The 14,660-nt window shown below is 54.6% G+C and overlaps 1 protein-coding gene across 3 annotated transcripts; it reads right to left on the minus strand.

Moving 5' to 3' along the window:
- Positions 1-2: 2 nt before the first annotated feature.
- Positions 3-13,117, minus strand: ILVBL (ilvB acetolactate synthase like). 3 transcript variants are annotated; one of them, XM_084885919.1, is made up of 16 exons: positions 12,998-13,117; positions 12,325-12,475; positions 10,252-10,453; positions 10,001-10,128; positions 9,776-9,914; positions 9,574-9,685; positions 4,045-4,144; positions 3,815-3,912; positions 3,563-3,699; positions 2,466-2,600; positions 1,375-1,489; positions 1,123-1,292; positions 976-1,046; positions 824-895; positions 583-688; positions 3-467 (listed from the first exon to the last, which is right to left on the minus strand). In XM_084885919.1, exons 2-16 carry the CDS (start codon positions 12,457-12,459, stop codon positions 289-291), a joined length of 1,899 nt encoding a protein of 632 aa, XP_084742045.1. In that variant the 5' UTR covers positions 12,460-12,475; positions 12,998-13,117; the 3' UTR covers positions 3-288. The 3 variants fall into 3 exon arrangements, with proteins under 3 accessions (XP_084742045.1, XP_084742046.1, XP_084742047.1); XM_084885920.1 differs by having other exon boundaries at positions 12,806-13,090; XM_084885921.1 differs by having other exon boundaries at positions 12,783-13,090.
- Between the last annotated feature and the right edge of the window lie 1,543 nt (positions 13,118-14,660).

Below are 14,660 nucleotides of genomic sequence, written 5' to 3' on the forward strand. Positions count from 1 at the left end.
GATGAGTATTTGGGCCCCCGTGGACCAGAGGTGGTTTATTCAGTGTGTAAGAAAAAAAAGAGAGAGAGAGAGAGAGAGAGAAAGGGCATAATTGGGACCACAAAGAGAAAGGCCCCAGAGCTCTCCTGTACTTCCAGGGGGCCTCTCTGAACCCTGACCCTGCCAGCCCCTCCCTGACCTCAGGGAGGACTGTGGGGTCACTGAGCCCCATGGGACAGCCCAGAGCAGGCAAGGCAGAGACTCCAGACCGGCTAAGCAGTCCAGGTGTGGGAAGGCACCCACGAGGCTCTACACAGCAATGGAGCCATCGCGGAAGTCTGTCCTCCCAATGAGGATGTTGACGACGACTGGGTGGCCATCTCGGCACTGCTGCTGGGCATCACGAAGCACCTTCACCACCTGATCCTCATTCTCCCGTGAGAGCAGCAAGCCCTGGGCCCCCAGACCCACGGCTGCTTTGTGATAATCTAAAAAGGGAGATCAAGTCAGATGGTGGCAGGGATCAGCCCATGCAGGCAGCCCAAGAGAGAAGGACACACCCAGCCGAGCCAGGAACAGCCTCCCCCAGGCCAGGCCCCTCACCAGTGTAGGCCAGGCCACAGGCCACATTGCTGCCCAAAGAGGGCACCTGCTCCCGAGAAATCTGGGTCCAGCCAGCATCATTCCCTATCAAGGCCATCACTGGGATCTGCAGGGAGAGAAGGAGGCCAGGCCACAATATTCAGCCCCGGGCTTGGCCAGCCAGAAGCAACCCCCTCCCCAGCCCAGCCCGCCCTGAGGACATCTCCCAGAACCTCAGGCTTCACCGGGGACAGCCGGTTACCTTGTGTCTGACAAAGGTGTCAAATTCGATGAGGCTGTACCCGAAAGCTCCATCCCCAAAGAGGCACCAGACCTGAGGTGGGACAGGACATAGTTGGGGTTGTTCACGGTCCAAAACAACAGCAAGCCCTCTGCCTCCAGGCTCTGACTCACCTCGGCATCTGGCCGGCACAGTTTGGCCCCAAGTGCAAATCCTGCACCAACCCCCAGAGTCCCGAAGGCCCCTAGGAGAACCAAGAGCATGTGTGTGTGAAGGGGACTGGATGGTGCAAGCTGCCCCAGGCGTAGGCCCTTCCTTACCAGGATCGAGCCAGCACAGGGGGCCACGGGGCTGCACCAGGTGGGCAGCGGTGCCCACAAAGTCCCCGCCATCTACCACCAGAATCGAGTTGTCAGGCAAAGTTTCTTCCACCAGCTGCAGCACCCGCACTGGGTTCAGGTGTTGGGATACAGGCATCGTTGCCTTCTCCCTGCAATGGACCATGCAGGTCAGCAGGACCGGGAGCACACCTTGCTGGGAACCCACCACCCTCCATGTCCACCTGCCCCCACCGGAAGGACTTCTCCTTCTGCTGGTCGGCTTGCCGCAGCTCCTCTGCCCAGTCTGAGGCCCAGGTCTGGCCCTGGAGGCCCTCCACCAGCTTCAACACAAAGGAGCCCACGTCTCCTGGGGAAGGAAGAGGGCACAGCTGCACAGGAGGCCCAAGCCAACAGGAAGCCAACAGCAGCATTGGAACAGGAGGCAAGGAGCAGGCCAGGGCACTCCTTGAGCAAACCAGGGAAAACATACTGGGAACCAGGTTAGGGCAGCCAGGATGAGAGGGAGGGCAAGGCTGGAGAAACAGGATTTAGGGAGGATAAAGTGGATTAGAAACCCAAGCCAACCTCATCGCCAGCCTCCCCATCACACCCCAGATCATTCGGTCCTTTCAGTTCTTCCTCCGAGAGAGCTCGCTGAAAACACCCCCATCTGCCAGGTACCTCTCTACCACCCGGGCACACACAGTGCTTGTGAGCAGACACACAAGCTGGTGGTGGTGTGCTTTTCGTCATCTGCATTCGGAAATAATCACCTCGAGGCGCAGAGAAGTTGAGTTTCTCTTTCCCTGTCCATCCTCGATCCAGGCTTTGTTATTTCTGTCCTGACCCAGTTTAACAGGCCCTTGGACACCGCCTGGCCTCCAACTTGCTGCCCACCCAACTGCTACAGTGGGCCTTCCCAGACATGAATGAACTGCCCTTCTCTGCTTGGCAGAGTTCCCTGTCACCAACACTGCAGGAAATTCAATGTCCTTCAACGACGGGCAAAGAGGGACACAAAAGCCAGGGGAGAGGACTGATCAGGGGTTGAGGTTATGACAGGTTGACAGACCTCAGGGGCCAAGGAGTGAGCTCTCTGTCCTAACAGCAGCGGGAGAGGATTTGCAGCACACGACCACATGCACATTCCCAGGCCTCCTCTCTGGTGCACACTCACCATGTGTTCACCCAGAAGCACTCATCAATCCGAAAGCCGAATCTATGGCTCTGGCTGACCGGGTGCTCCCTCTGACAAGGTCCAGAACCCAGAACCCAGCTAGAGCCGGCCACAGCAGAGGCCAGGAGAGGGCCAGGAGCACGTTTGTGGGGCGTTAGGAGCTCACCCTGCACAGCTTCCTGGGGCTTCCAGAACATGTCTGAGTTGATCAACATCTCTTTCCGGTTACGGTTGACAATGATGATCTTGCTGCTTCGGCTGAGGACACGGCCATAGGACAGACGGAAGTCACACACAACTCCTAGGGTGGGAGACGGGAACCGTGGACGGAGGACCAGTGCCTGGGGGAGGCCGACTACCTAATTTAATCCACCGTAGCAGACTGAATATAAAAGGGTACCCGTTCTTCACTTCTCCATGGACCCAGCTCCCCAGCCCTTAACCCTGGGCTGGCCTCGGGGTGTGCTCTGGCCAGCAGGATGTGTCAGGAGTGCTGGCATGCGTGCCTGAGACCAGGCTTCCATGAGCCTTGCAGCGTCCCCGCTCTCCTTTCAATAACCTTGCTCCCCCCGCCCTACATGTTTCTCATCCTCCGACAAGTGAACCAGCCCAAGCCGGCCTGCTGGACGATGAGGAACATGGAGGAGGAGGCAGAGAAGAGAGAGAACTCAGAATCCTAGCTGAGGCCACGCCAACCCAGCTACAGCCCCAGCCAATCCCCCAGTATCGGAGCCAGCCCGCCCTAGATCAGCACAGCTGCCCTCCTGCCTCCCCAACCGCAGACTCCTGAATGAGCCCTGCCGAAACCAGAAAAACGACCACCTTACCTGTTGGTGGGTCTTGAGAAATAATAATTGCATTTTAAGCCACTGAATTTTGGAATGGTATTACACAGCAATCGCTAACTGATACAAGTATTATGTGTCCGGCAGACTTCAAAGCACTTTATGTGGAAATGTATTATATATGCCGTCTGTGTACACGCTGTATAAAGTGTAAATGCTGTCTGACGTGTACAAATGCAAATGCTGTGCAGAAAGTCCCACAGAGCCCACTATCTGCGTGTCCTCCCTTGCGCAAAGCTGGGTCACAGATACAACTACAACATGGCAAGAATTCAGGTGAAATTCAAATTCAAAAACCTTGAAAGGGGAAGCGGTAGGGCCAGTGAGTGCCAGATTAGGGGGGCAGGGGGGCAGGATCGCAGGGTAAGGGGATCCTGGAGTGAGGGAAAGGAAAGGGGGGGTGCAGGCTGAAGCCCACCTGCCAGGAGGACGACGTCTGCCTTCTTCAGGGCGGCACTGCGGTTCTGCCGGATGTGCAGGGGGTGGTTCCGGCCCAGCAGCCCCCGTGCCATCCCGCCCAGGAAGCAGGGGACGCCCAGAGTCTCCACGGCAGCCCTGCAGGTCCAGGTAAACAGGAGTGAGTGTGGCCACAGGCCTGCCAGTCCCCACAAGGCACCAGGGGACCAGGGGCCGGGAATGTGATGGTAAAGGCAGGGCTGAGGCTTCTCACCGAAGCTTGCTGGCAGGTGTCGGGGGCAGTAGGGCCTGGCTCCCCAGCACCACAAGGGGCCTTTTGGCCCGACTCAAGATCTCCACACAGCGCTGAACCTGGGGCAAGAGGTGGAGCTCAAAGAGCAGACCCTGAGTCACCATTAGCCCCCAAGATCAAAGTCCCAATACTGACTCAGGGAGAGGCTGTCCTACCAGGTGGGGTCCTCGGCCAGGAAAGAGACAATTTACCTGCTGGGGCGATGCCTGGGGGATATCCAGAGGCAGGGGCCCTTCGGGCCGAGGCTCCCAAGCTCCTGCAAAGAGATTGGCCAGGTAATTCTCTAAGTACCTGTGAAGAGGAAAGGAAAGGGTGGTTACCAGGATTCATTACTGAGGTTTCAGGAGCTGCAGGGGGAAGCTGGACAGGCACCGGGGTGGTCGAGCCATGGCCCATGGACAAACCCCAGTGATCAAGTCTCTAGCAGCCAGTTTCCCCTTGGAAGCTTCTGATGACCACTCCGACCTGACACAGACCCTCAGAAACAAGGGACACAGGCATGGAGTGCCAGGATCAGGGCCACAGCTATAGGGTTAGGCAGAGGTGGCTCTGCCGCTTCCTAACTGTGTGACTTTGGGCAAATGACGTAACTTTTCTGAGCATACTGCTCTGTAAAATGTTAAAAGAAGCCTCCCTCCCAAGGTTCAGTGAACTAACCATTTAGGATATAAAGCACTTTGCAAAACCCTCCGCCAGTGGAGCTATTCACATCATCAGTACGCCTGCCTTTCTCTAGCTTCTGACATCCCCTTCTGTCTCCTTACTCACTGGGTCACAGGGCCCTGGCTGTCCATGAAGCCCATGTAGGGCTCTGGAGATACACAGATAAATCCTGCTCAGCCCTGCCCTTAAGAACACCCAATCCAGCCAAAACCAGATACATGGGTGTTGACAGGAAGCAGTCAGAACGGGAAGCTTCTGTTTCTCTTTGGAGTCAAGACAGCAGAGAATAAGAAGAGACCAAGAAGGAACCATGGAGACCCCCAACATGGAAAGAAAAGGCAAAAGCCAGCCTGAGAGGAGGGGAGGTGGAGGGGACTCTGAGGCCAGGGAGCAAAGAGGCTGTCAGAACTGCTTAAAACGTCTGCCTCCCAGATATGACTCCTGCCATTTCCTATGCGTTAGGACCCCTGATCCCACTCTCTACTTCTGGTTCCCTAACCGTGCTGAGGGAAGGATAGGAGACAACTTGCCTTTCACCTGGCATGACACTGGAATCAGCCCTGTTCTTATTTAAAACTAGAAGACCGGTGCACAACATTCGTACATTCAGGGGGGTCCCGCAGCCTGGCCTGAGCCCTCTCACAGTCCAGGAGCCCTCGGGGGATATCCAACTGACAGCTTAGGCCCGCTCCCCACCTAAGCCTCAGTTGGACATCCTTAGCACTGCCGCAGAGGCGCGAGAGGCTCCCGCCACCAGCGCTGTGCTCACCAGCCATAAGCCCAACTTCTGGCTGAGCAGTGCCCCCTCGTGTGGGAGTGCACTGACACCAGAGGCAAGCTCCTACATTGAGTATCTGCCCCCTGGTGGTCAATGCACATCACAGCAACTAGTTGTTCTGCCACTGGGCCAAAACCAGCTCTCTGACATCCCCCAAGGGGTCCTGGATTGCAAGAGGGCACAGGCCAGGTCAAGGAACCCAACCTGTGCATGACCACCTGTGCATGATCAGGGCCAAGGAGGGACACAGGAGGTTGGCCAGCTGGGGAGGGCTCCAGGGCGTGCCTGGTCTATCACTCAGTCCTGATTGGTCAGATCCCAGCAACAAGCTAACCTATTGGTTGGAGCATCTGACCCCTGGTGGTCAGTGCATGTCATAGTGACTGGTCAACTGTCTGCCTCCTGTGGTCAGTGCAAGTCATAGCGAGCAATTGAGCAGCCTTAAGGTATCATTAGCATATTATGCTTTGATTGGTTGAATGGACAACCAGACGACCAGACACTTAGCATATTAGTCTTTTATTATCTATCCTAATATATAAAAACCCTGGGTCCATCATAACCGAAGGCTCTACCAACCAGAAATCAGTCCTGCAGTCAGAGTTGGGTTGCCATGGCAGCCCAGCACTGACTGCTGAGGGGGCTGCGAATCAGGCCCAGAGAGAGGCCTGAAGAGAGAAGCAGGGTCTGATCTATAGCCTCTGTGGCAGCTGTTGATCAACACTTGCCTCTCTCTTTCTCTCAGCAGCCACACCTCCATTTCTCTCCAGGCCTCCACTGGGGTTGCTGATCAGCCCCGCCTTTCTGATCAGGCCCCGTTGATAGGCCCAGTGACTCTGACTGGCATAGAAACTGACCAATCAGAACCAAATCTGGGTGAAGTGTGAAAAGCCAATGGCTGCCTAGGAGATGGAATTTTTGATGCTGACTGGCATAGAAACTGACCAATCAGAACCAAATCTGGGTGAAGTGTGAAAAGCCAATGGCTGCCTAGGAGATGGAATTTTTGATGCTGACTGGCATAGAAAGTGACCAATCAGAACCAAATTGGCCAGCAGAGGAGAGCAGTTGGAGGCGAGATCAGGCCTGCAGGGAAGAGTAGTTGGGGGCAACCAGGCCAGCAGGGGAGGACAGCCGGGTGCAAGATCAGGCTGGCAGGAGAGGGCAATTGGGGGTGAGATCAGACCAGCAGGGGAGGGCAGTTGGGGGCAATCAGGATGGCAGGGAGCAGTTAGGTGTTAATCAGGCCGTCAAGTAGCAGTTAGGGGGTGATCAGGCTGATAGGCAGAAGCAGTTAGGGGGAATCTGGCAGGCAGGCAGGTGGGCAGTTAGGAGCCAGCAGTCCCAATTGTGAGAGGATGTCTGACTGCCGGTGGGATCGGGCCTAAACAGACAGTCAGACATCCCTCGAGGGGTCCCAGTTTGGAGAGGGTACAGGCTGGGCTGAGGGACACACCCCCTCCAACCATGCACAAATTTCGTGCACTGGGCTGTGCTGAGGAACATCACCCCCCACCACCGGCAAAAATTTCATGCACCAGGCCTCTAGTCCTATCTAATAAAAGAATAATATGCAAATTAACCATCACTCTGCTATACCCACAAGCCATGCCCAAAAGCCACACCCAAAAGCTAAGCAGGAGCAAGTATGCAAATTAGCCCAACCAAGATAGCTGTGGCCACAGAGAGCAGGAGGGAGGATGGAGGAAGCCAAGCTTTCCGCACACCCTGGCCGGCCCAGGCCTCTGCTTAAGGCTACAAAGTTTCAATCACAGAAGATAGATAAATCCCAACAGAAATGGCTGCTGCCACAGAGCAAGCAGAAGACTTGGTTCCGCTCCAGGATACAAAGTTTCAATTGTAGAAAATAAATAAACCCCAGATACCAGGGCCTCTGCTTGGGTCGCCAGGGGGCATGGCCGGCCTAAAAACCACCACAGGCCTCTCACCCAGGCCACCCCACACCCCAAGGGAACCCCCACTCTGATCCGGGACACCCTTCAGGGCAAACCAACTGGCCCCCACCCATGCACAAGGCCTCTATCCTGCCTAATAAAAGAGTAATATGCAGATTGACCATCACTCCAACACACAAGATGGCTGCCCCCATGTGGTCAAAGATCCTGCCCCCATGAGGACCACAAGATGGCCAGCAGGGGAGAGCAGTTGGGAGAGACCAGGCCTGCAAGGGAGGAAAGTTGGAGCGATCAAGCTTGTAGGGGAGGGCAGTTAGGTGTGACCAGGCTGGCAAAGGAGGGAAGTTGAGGGCAAATAGGCTGGCAGGGAAGCAGTTAGACATCAATCAGGCTGGCAGGGGAGTGGTTAGGGGATGATCAGGCTGGCAGGCAGAGCAGTTAAGGGCAATCAGGAAGGCAGGCAGGCAAGCAGTTGGGAGCCAGCAGTCCTGGATTGTGAGAGGGATGTCCCAGATTGGAGATGGTGCAGGCTGGGCAGAGGGATACCCTGCCCCATGCACAAATTTCGTGTACTAGGCTTCTAGTATATATATAAAAGCCTAAGCTAAGACCTGTACTGACCACCAGGTGGCAGACACTCAATGCAGGCCTGGACAAATGGAACAGACTGATGAATGTCAGAGGAAAGAACTGAGGGGAGAGGGCAGGAAGAGATTAACCAAAGACCTTAAATGCATTACTAGAGGCCTTGTGCATAGATTTGTGCGCTGGTAATGTCCCTCAGCCTGGCCTGCAGGGATTGGGCCAAAACCAGCTCTCTGACATCCCCCAAGGGGTCCAGGATTACAAGAGAATGCAGGCCAGGCCAAGGGACCCCAACAGTGCACGAATCCATGCACCGGGCCTTTAGTATAGGATAATAGTGGTTAATTCCTTTAGATTTCAGCATCTGCACTACCGAAACTATCTCATTTTATTCTTCACAGACTCTTAGTCTAGAAAGAAAAGCAGACAACGTTCATCCATTTTACAGATGGGGAAGCTGAAGCCAAGAAAGGTTTGATCACATTATATGGAAGTCAAATCATTATGCTGCACACCAACTCAGAGTGCTGTGTGTCAATTATATCTCAATAGAAATGTGGGGAAACGGTTTAACCATTTGCTCTAGTTAACACAGCTAGTTAGCGGCGGTCCTGGATTTGAACCATGTTTCTGAACTTCCATTTCACTCATCAGAGACGGCACACAGCTCTGTGGGTCAAGTGCTGAAGGCTCCTCCAGGCTGAATCCTCGGGTGCCATTAACAAGCTGGATGACTTCATGCAAACCCTTCAGTAAAATACCTTCATTTGAAGGGTTGTCATAAGAGACACGGAGTAAAACCGCTACTCCTTGAACTGCCCCTCAAGGTGCATCTCCCATGCCCAGGGTTCTGGAACTTGTCTGTCTTATTTACTGTCACCTATGACCCATGTCATACATGGCACATAGCGCACTTGCTAAATATATAAAGGAGGACTGGAAGGAGCAGGGGCAAGGACAGGCAAAAGGGAGTGGCGGGGGAGAATTGATTCTTCCTCCTCCAGTGCAGTTTCAGCCAGGCCCACCTAGTGGTGACCAAAAATGGACCCTTTCACATACCTCCACTTGAGCTGTGCCCCTACCCCCTTTATCTGCTCACCTGAAGGTAGTGCCCCTCAAACTCCTTAGCTCTTTTAAACCCTTCAGGTTTCTCCCGGACCAGCCCCACTACCCTGCTCTCTCCAAGATCCTAGCCACTTGCCACTCAAAGCCCCAGAGTGAGCTGTGCCCATGTCACAGGCCTGCAGGGACCCACTCCAGTCCCTTTCTCCAGGTACTCATAAGTGACCCATCCTTGTCTCTGCATCCTACAGCCACACCCAGATCCAGGCCATCATCGCCTCTCATCCTGGGCACCACCACCCCTCCTCCCTGGCTTCCCACCTTCCACCCAACCACAGTCCATTCTCCAAACAGCCAGAGAAACATAATAAAAGCCTGAATCAGGGTACCCCACACCATTGATGAAGGCCCTGCAATGCTTCTTAATGGACCTCAAATTCAAAATAAAACTGCAGGCACTCCCAGTAAGCCATGCTGGCTGCTCTAAACTTAGCCCCATCCCCTCTCCTCTTTGCTCACCTGCTGCTGCCACAGGCCACCTTGCTTTCCCAACCCACCAAGTTCGTTCCTGCCTTAGGACCTTTGCATATGCTATACCCTCCACCTAGAATCCTCTCCATTAATGTGCAAACCAATAAATGGTTCAAAGAGGGATAAATGCTGGCAAAAGGTTGCAGGAGAAGGGAGGAAGTCATGGTGGGAGTGGGGCTACCCACCAATAAACTGCTCGACCCATGAGGCCCTTGGGTGGGTTGGCTGGCACCATCTCCTTCTGGACCATGAAGTAGGGATACAGCACATCGATGGGCAGCTCCACAAACACAGGGCCTGCGGGAGCAGGGAGGACACTGAGCTTGCTGGACTTCCCTAATCCCCAGGTCTTAGGACCTGACCACTACCCTGCCCTCTACCACCTACCTGGGGTGCCCGACTGGGCAGCTGCCATTGCAGTCCTCAGAGTGGGCATGATGTCCCGCACCCTGTTCACAGAAGCACAAAACTTGCAGAGTGGCCGGAACAAGGACATCTGATCGATGGCCTGGAGTGCGCCCCGGTTCTGGTGGAAACGGGTTCGAGGGAGTTATGGGGTAGGAGCCCTTCAGACCTCCCTGGAGCCCCTACCACCTCGTGAGGGCAGGGTACCTTCAGCAGAGTACTGGCGGCCCCACCCAGAAGCAGTACTGGGGACTGGGCTATCTGGGCATTCTTCACTGCTGTCACTGTGTTGGTGAGGCCAGGGCCTGCCGTCACTGCCACCACGCCCACCGTTCCTGGAACACAGACCCTGTCACCCTCTGCACCCATGCCCATCCTATCCACCCCCCAAAGAAAACCCTGCCCCTCAAAGACCCCCCCCCCATCCCAGCTTCTAGCCCTCTCTGCTCTGCCCTCACCAGTCAGGCGGGCCACAGCATCAGCAGCAAACACGGCTGTGACTTCATGGCGCGTGTCCACCACGCGGATGCCCCGCTTCTCGCAGGCCACCAGCAGCGGGGAAATATGCCCACCAACTAGCGTGAAGAGGAACTTCACACCATGGGCCCTCAGCACGGCCGCCACGCTCTCCCCGCCATGCTGGATGCTCACCGTGTCCACCTAGGCCCATGAAGCGGAAGAGGAAGACTGTCAAGAAGCAGGGCAAGGGTACCAGGGCAGGTGGGTAGAGGGGTGATCCTCACACTCGGGAAGGAGGGAGGGAGCAGGGCCAGAGGGATGTGGGGAAGGCACATCATCTTACCATCCTCATGTCATTACAGTTGACCCTTGAACAACACAGGGGTTAGAGTCAAAAATTCATTAATAACTTCTGACTCCCCCAAAATTTAACTACTAACAGTCTATTAACCAGAAGTCTTATCAATAATATAAACATTTGAATAACACATATATTGTAGGTTATATGTAGATTATGCTGTATTTTTTTAATATATATTTCATTGATTTTTTTTACACAGAGGAAGAGAGAGGGATAGAGAGTTAGGAACATCTATGAGAGAGAGTCATCGATCAGCTGCCTCTTGCACACCCCCTACTGGGGATGTGCCCCCAACCAAGGTACATGCCCTTGACCGGAATCAAACCCGGGACCCTTCAGTCTGCAGGCCGATGCTCTATCCACTGAGCCAAACCTGTTTTGGCTATGCTGTATTCTTACAATAAAATAAGCTAGGAGGGAAAATTACATTATTAAGAAAATCACAGGAAAGCCCAGCTGGTAAGGCTCAGTAGTTGAGAGTCGACCTATGAACCCGGAGGTCAAGGCTTCATTCCCAGTCAGGACACAAGCCCAGGTTGTGGACTCGATCCCGTGTGGGGTATGCAGGAGGCAGCCAATCAATTATTCTCTCTCCCTCTCTCTTCCTCTCTGAAATAATAAAAATATATTTAGAAAAAGAAAGTCATAGGGAAGAAAAAGCACATTTATTGTATTCTGTATTTATTGGGGGGGGGGGGAAATCTGCACATAAGAGGACCCATGTTAGTCAAGGGTCAACTGTATGTCCTTTTACAGCTAAGGGGACCAAGACTTGCCCAAGCAAGATTCAAAGTCCCATTAAAATCAACATTGTTAAGCACCCTGCTCTGTTACATGGTCTGCCAGGGATGTTGGGAGAATCAGGGAGAGGGGGAAGGTGGATCTATAACACCCAGAGAACTGTGGCCAAAAGCACAGGGCAGGAGTTATCTGCTGTGACTCCAGGACTGCCTACCCTCCGATATCAGGGCCTGGCAGCCTGACTGTTGACTCCAGACCAACAGATTCTCTCCCACTGCTGGGCCAGGCCCAGCTGACAAGCTGCCAGCCACCAAATGCCTGGCAGAGGGAGCAGGCTCCCAGCCCAGCTTGCACACAACCCCAAACACCAACAGCCCTTTGCCTTAAAGCTCCACAAGTCCTCAAGGCCAGCCGTGCTGCTTCTGTCTAAAAGAGGAAGTTCAGGTTGCTCCAGGCTAGGAAAGATTGGGGAAGGAATCTGGGGAAGGAGTAAATTTCGGAGGTGCCAAGTAGTTCAGAGACAGGTCAAGCTTTTCCCCCAAAGAGGTCATTTGAGGCAAGCTACCACACAACCTCTCTGACCCTCAGTTTTCTCCGAGGAAAATGCAGACAGAAACAAGGGCATCTATTCTGGGGCATGTTGGGTACATGAGATAATCACTCTGAAACACAGAGCTCAGCAGAGACCAAATGTCCCAGCCACATTCTCCTGTGCTTGCCTTCCTAGCAGTAGCAATGACACCCCCCTCCCCACCGCCCCCCGTGTTCAGGGAAAAGGATGCGAGGCCCCTGGGGAAGGAGGTGGATAGTGTGTTGAGTGCCCTGGCAGCTGTCACTTCCCAACTACCTCTCACAAGGCAAAGTCCAGGGCTTGTATGGGGTGGGGCCCTGAAAAGACTCTCCTGACAGTGCCTGGCTAGGTCTTCCTTTGGCTGCCCCCAACTAGCCTCCCATTGGTGCCCCCTCGCACCTTGTGCATCAACCGATATAAAAGCCCCAGGCGATACGCGGCGCCCAGCACGGCAGCCACTAGTGACCCGCAGACCAGGAGCTGGAAGGAGGGGAAGAAGCTCCCCGCAGCGGCGGCGGCGGCGGCCGAGGACATCTCCTTGCGGCGACACCTAAGGGAGAAAGGGCAGTTCCAGGGCCAGAAAACAGTGATAAATTACCCGGAGGAAGGCACGCCCCGTCTCCCGCACGGATCCCGGGCCACGCCCTTCCCTCGGAGTCTCTGCCTGGCCACGCCCCTTCGTGTTAAGCTTGGTCGGAAGCCACGCCCCTCCAGGTCAGCCCACGCCCCTCGGAATCCAGACCCAGCCCCTTGCCACGCGAGGCTCCCACCCTTAAGTTGCCAACACACCCCCAGACTAGGTGACTACAGGTCCATGCAACTACAATGGCTTCAAAATCGTTTTCTTCCCCTCTTACCTACGTCTCCAGGAATCGCCTACCTTGTACGTCAAGGAGGTGCCGAATCTCAGCCCCAGTGGAGAGCCCCACCGGTCAGGCCCCGCCCCCGAGCGCGCGCCAGAGCCCCAGCCTGACCTCAACCCCGAGGTTAGGTCACAGCAGGAGGTTTCTCCAACCTCCGGAGCGCTTCAACCTTCACCCACAAGAAATGACTTCACAGGAGTTCAGTGCACCTCCTAGTCACGTGACCCGGGCGACCGACCGCGTCCCTTTCACCCAAACTGATCGGCAGCGCCCGGGAGTATGGCCACTCGCGCGTGCGCAGAGTCGTAGCCACGCTTCGGAGACCTCAGTCGCTACTGGCCGCCAGGTACACAGGCCCCGCCTTTCCTCGCTTCTCATTGGTTCGCAGTGCAAGCCTCGCGCCCTACTGTACAAGAGGCCACGCCCATCGATGTCTGCCATTTGCCAAGACCCTCTCGGGCCCACCTTCCGTGGTCTTCCATTGGCCCCCACATCGCAGGCCCTTGTTTCGGGCCTTCCGAGTCCAGCCCGCTTTTCGTGCCTTCAGGTTGGGCGGTCGTGGAAGACCACGGGGCGGCTGCCCAAAATCCACCTTCTGGGGCCTCTTCCCAAACAAGTCCCGCCCCTCGTCCTAACACCAGCCAATCGTAACCCGGAAAAGGCAGATGCCCCGCCCCCTCCGGTAGGCCCGCCTCCGCTGTTGGCCCCGTCCCGCCCTTGGAGTTTCTGGACGGTGGTTCAAGGTTCAAACCCGCAATCCAGCCGTCTGGCCTCGGGAAAATTATCTCCCCATCAGTAAAGGGAGAATAATTCTAGTTCCGACCACTCTGCTTCTGCTCTGAGACAAATCCTGCCATTTTCACCCTGGTTCCCTTCCCTTGACAACTTTTGGGATTTTTCTTCTGAGGATCTCATCGTTAATTTTATGATCCACTTAGTGGATCATTCCTAGGTTTTAATTTAACCGGTTTTTTTAAAAAGAGAGAAGGAAAAAGGAAAAAAAATGTGTTTAACTCTTTTGGCCCCACATTCTCTACCTGTTGTCCTTTGCTCCTCTTTTTAGCAAAATTCCTCTAATGAGTTATCTGCCCTTGCTGTCCCCCTGAACCCTCACATTTACCTTGAAAAAAACTTTAAATAGGCTCTTCCCCATCACTGTGAGAGCTGTTGTGTATTATTCCAACAGTCTCCAAACAGGTCCCCTCTTCTTCCTGTCTCTCACTCACCAGCTCAACCCCAATCTGTAATCCTATCTAATAAAGAGGGAATATGCTAATTGACTGCCATGCCTTCAAAGATGGTGGCACCCACAGCCATAAGATGCAGCACCCAATCCCCTCAGCCCAGCCAGGGTGGCAGGCGCACCTGCCTCTGGAGTCCCCAGTCCCCTCAGCGCCCCTCCCCCCCAGCTGCCCAGGGCCAGCCGGAGGCTCAGGTGACCAGGGCCAGTCGAGGCTTGCACTGCCAGCAGTGGCAGCAGCAGAGGTGTGATAGGGGTGTCGCCTTCCCCTGATCGCTGGGTCGCCCCTCCTGCCCCTGAGAGATGGTGGACTGTGAGAAGGGGCAGGCTGGACTGAAGGACACCCTCCCTCCAGTGCATAAATTTTCATCCACCAGGTCTCTAGTTAACAGGATAAAATGCAAACTTCCTAGAAGGGTCTTCTAGGCCCAATTAAACTCCCTAAGCCAGTAATGAAATAGTGAACATATTTTTTGTCAAGCACTTATGTGCAAGGGGCTGTTCCATGCCCTTTTGACATGTTAAATCGTTTAATCCTCACAACAGCCGGGTAAGGGAGGTGTATTATCATTATCCTATTTTACAGATGAGGAAACTGAAACTCACAGAGGTTATGGAATTTGCCCAAGGTC

The sequence above is a fragment of the Pipistrellus hanaki genome (assembly GCF_964339955.1).
Source record: "Pipistrellus hanaki genome assembly, chromosome: 5".
Classification (NCBI taxonomy): domain Eukaryota; kingdom Metazoa; phylum Chordata; class Mammalia; order Chiroptera; family Vespertilionidae; genus Pipistrellus; species Pipistrellus hanaki.

Excerpts from the sequence above, each read along its gene's own strand:
- ILVBL (XM_084885919.1), bottom strand. The coding sequence starts at position 12,459 with ATGTCCTCGGCCGCCGCCGCCGCCGCTGCGGGGAGCTTCTTCCCCTCC. Across the intron at positions 4,145-9,573 it reads ATGGGTCGAGCAGTTTATTG|GTACTTAGAGAATTACCTGG; the intron begins GTGGGTAGCCCC and ends TCCTCTTCACAG. Across the intron at positions 3,913-4,044 it reads CCCAGGCATCGCCCCAGCAG|GTTCAGCGCTGTGTGGAGAT; the intron begins GTAAATTGTCTC and ends CTCTTGCCCCAG.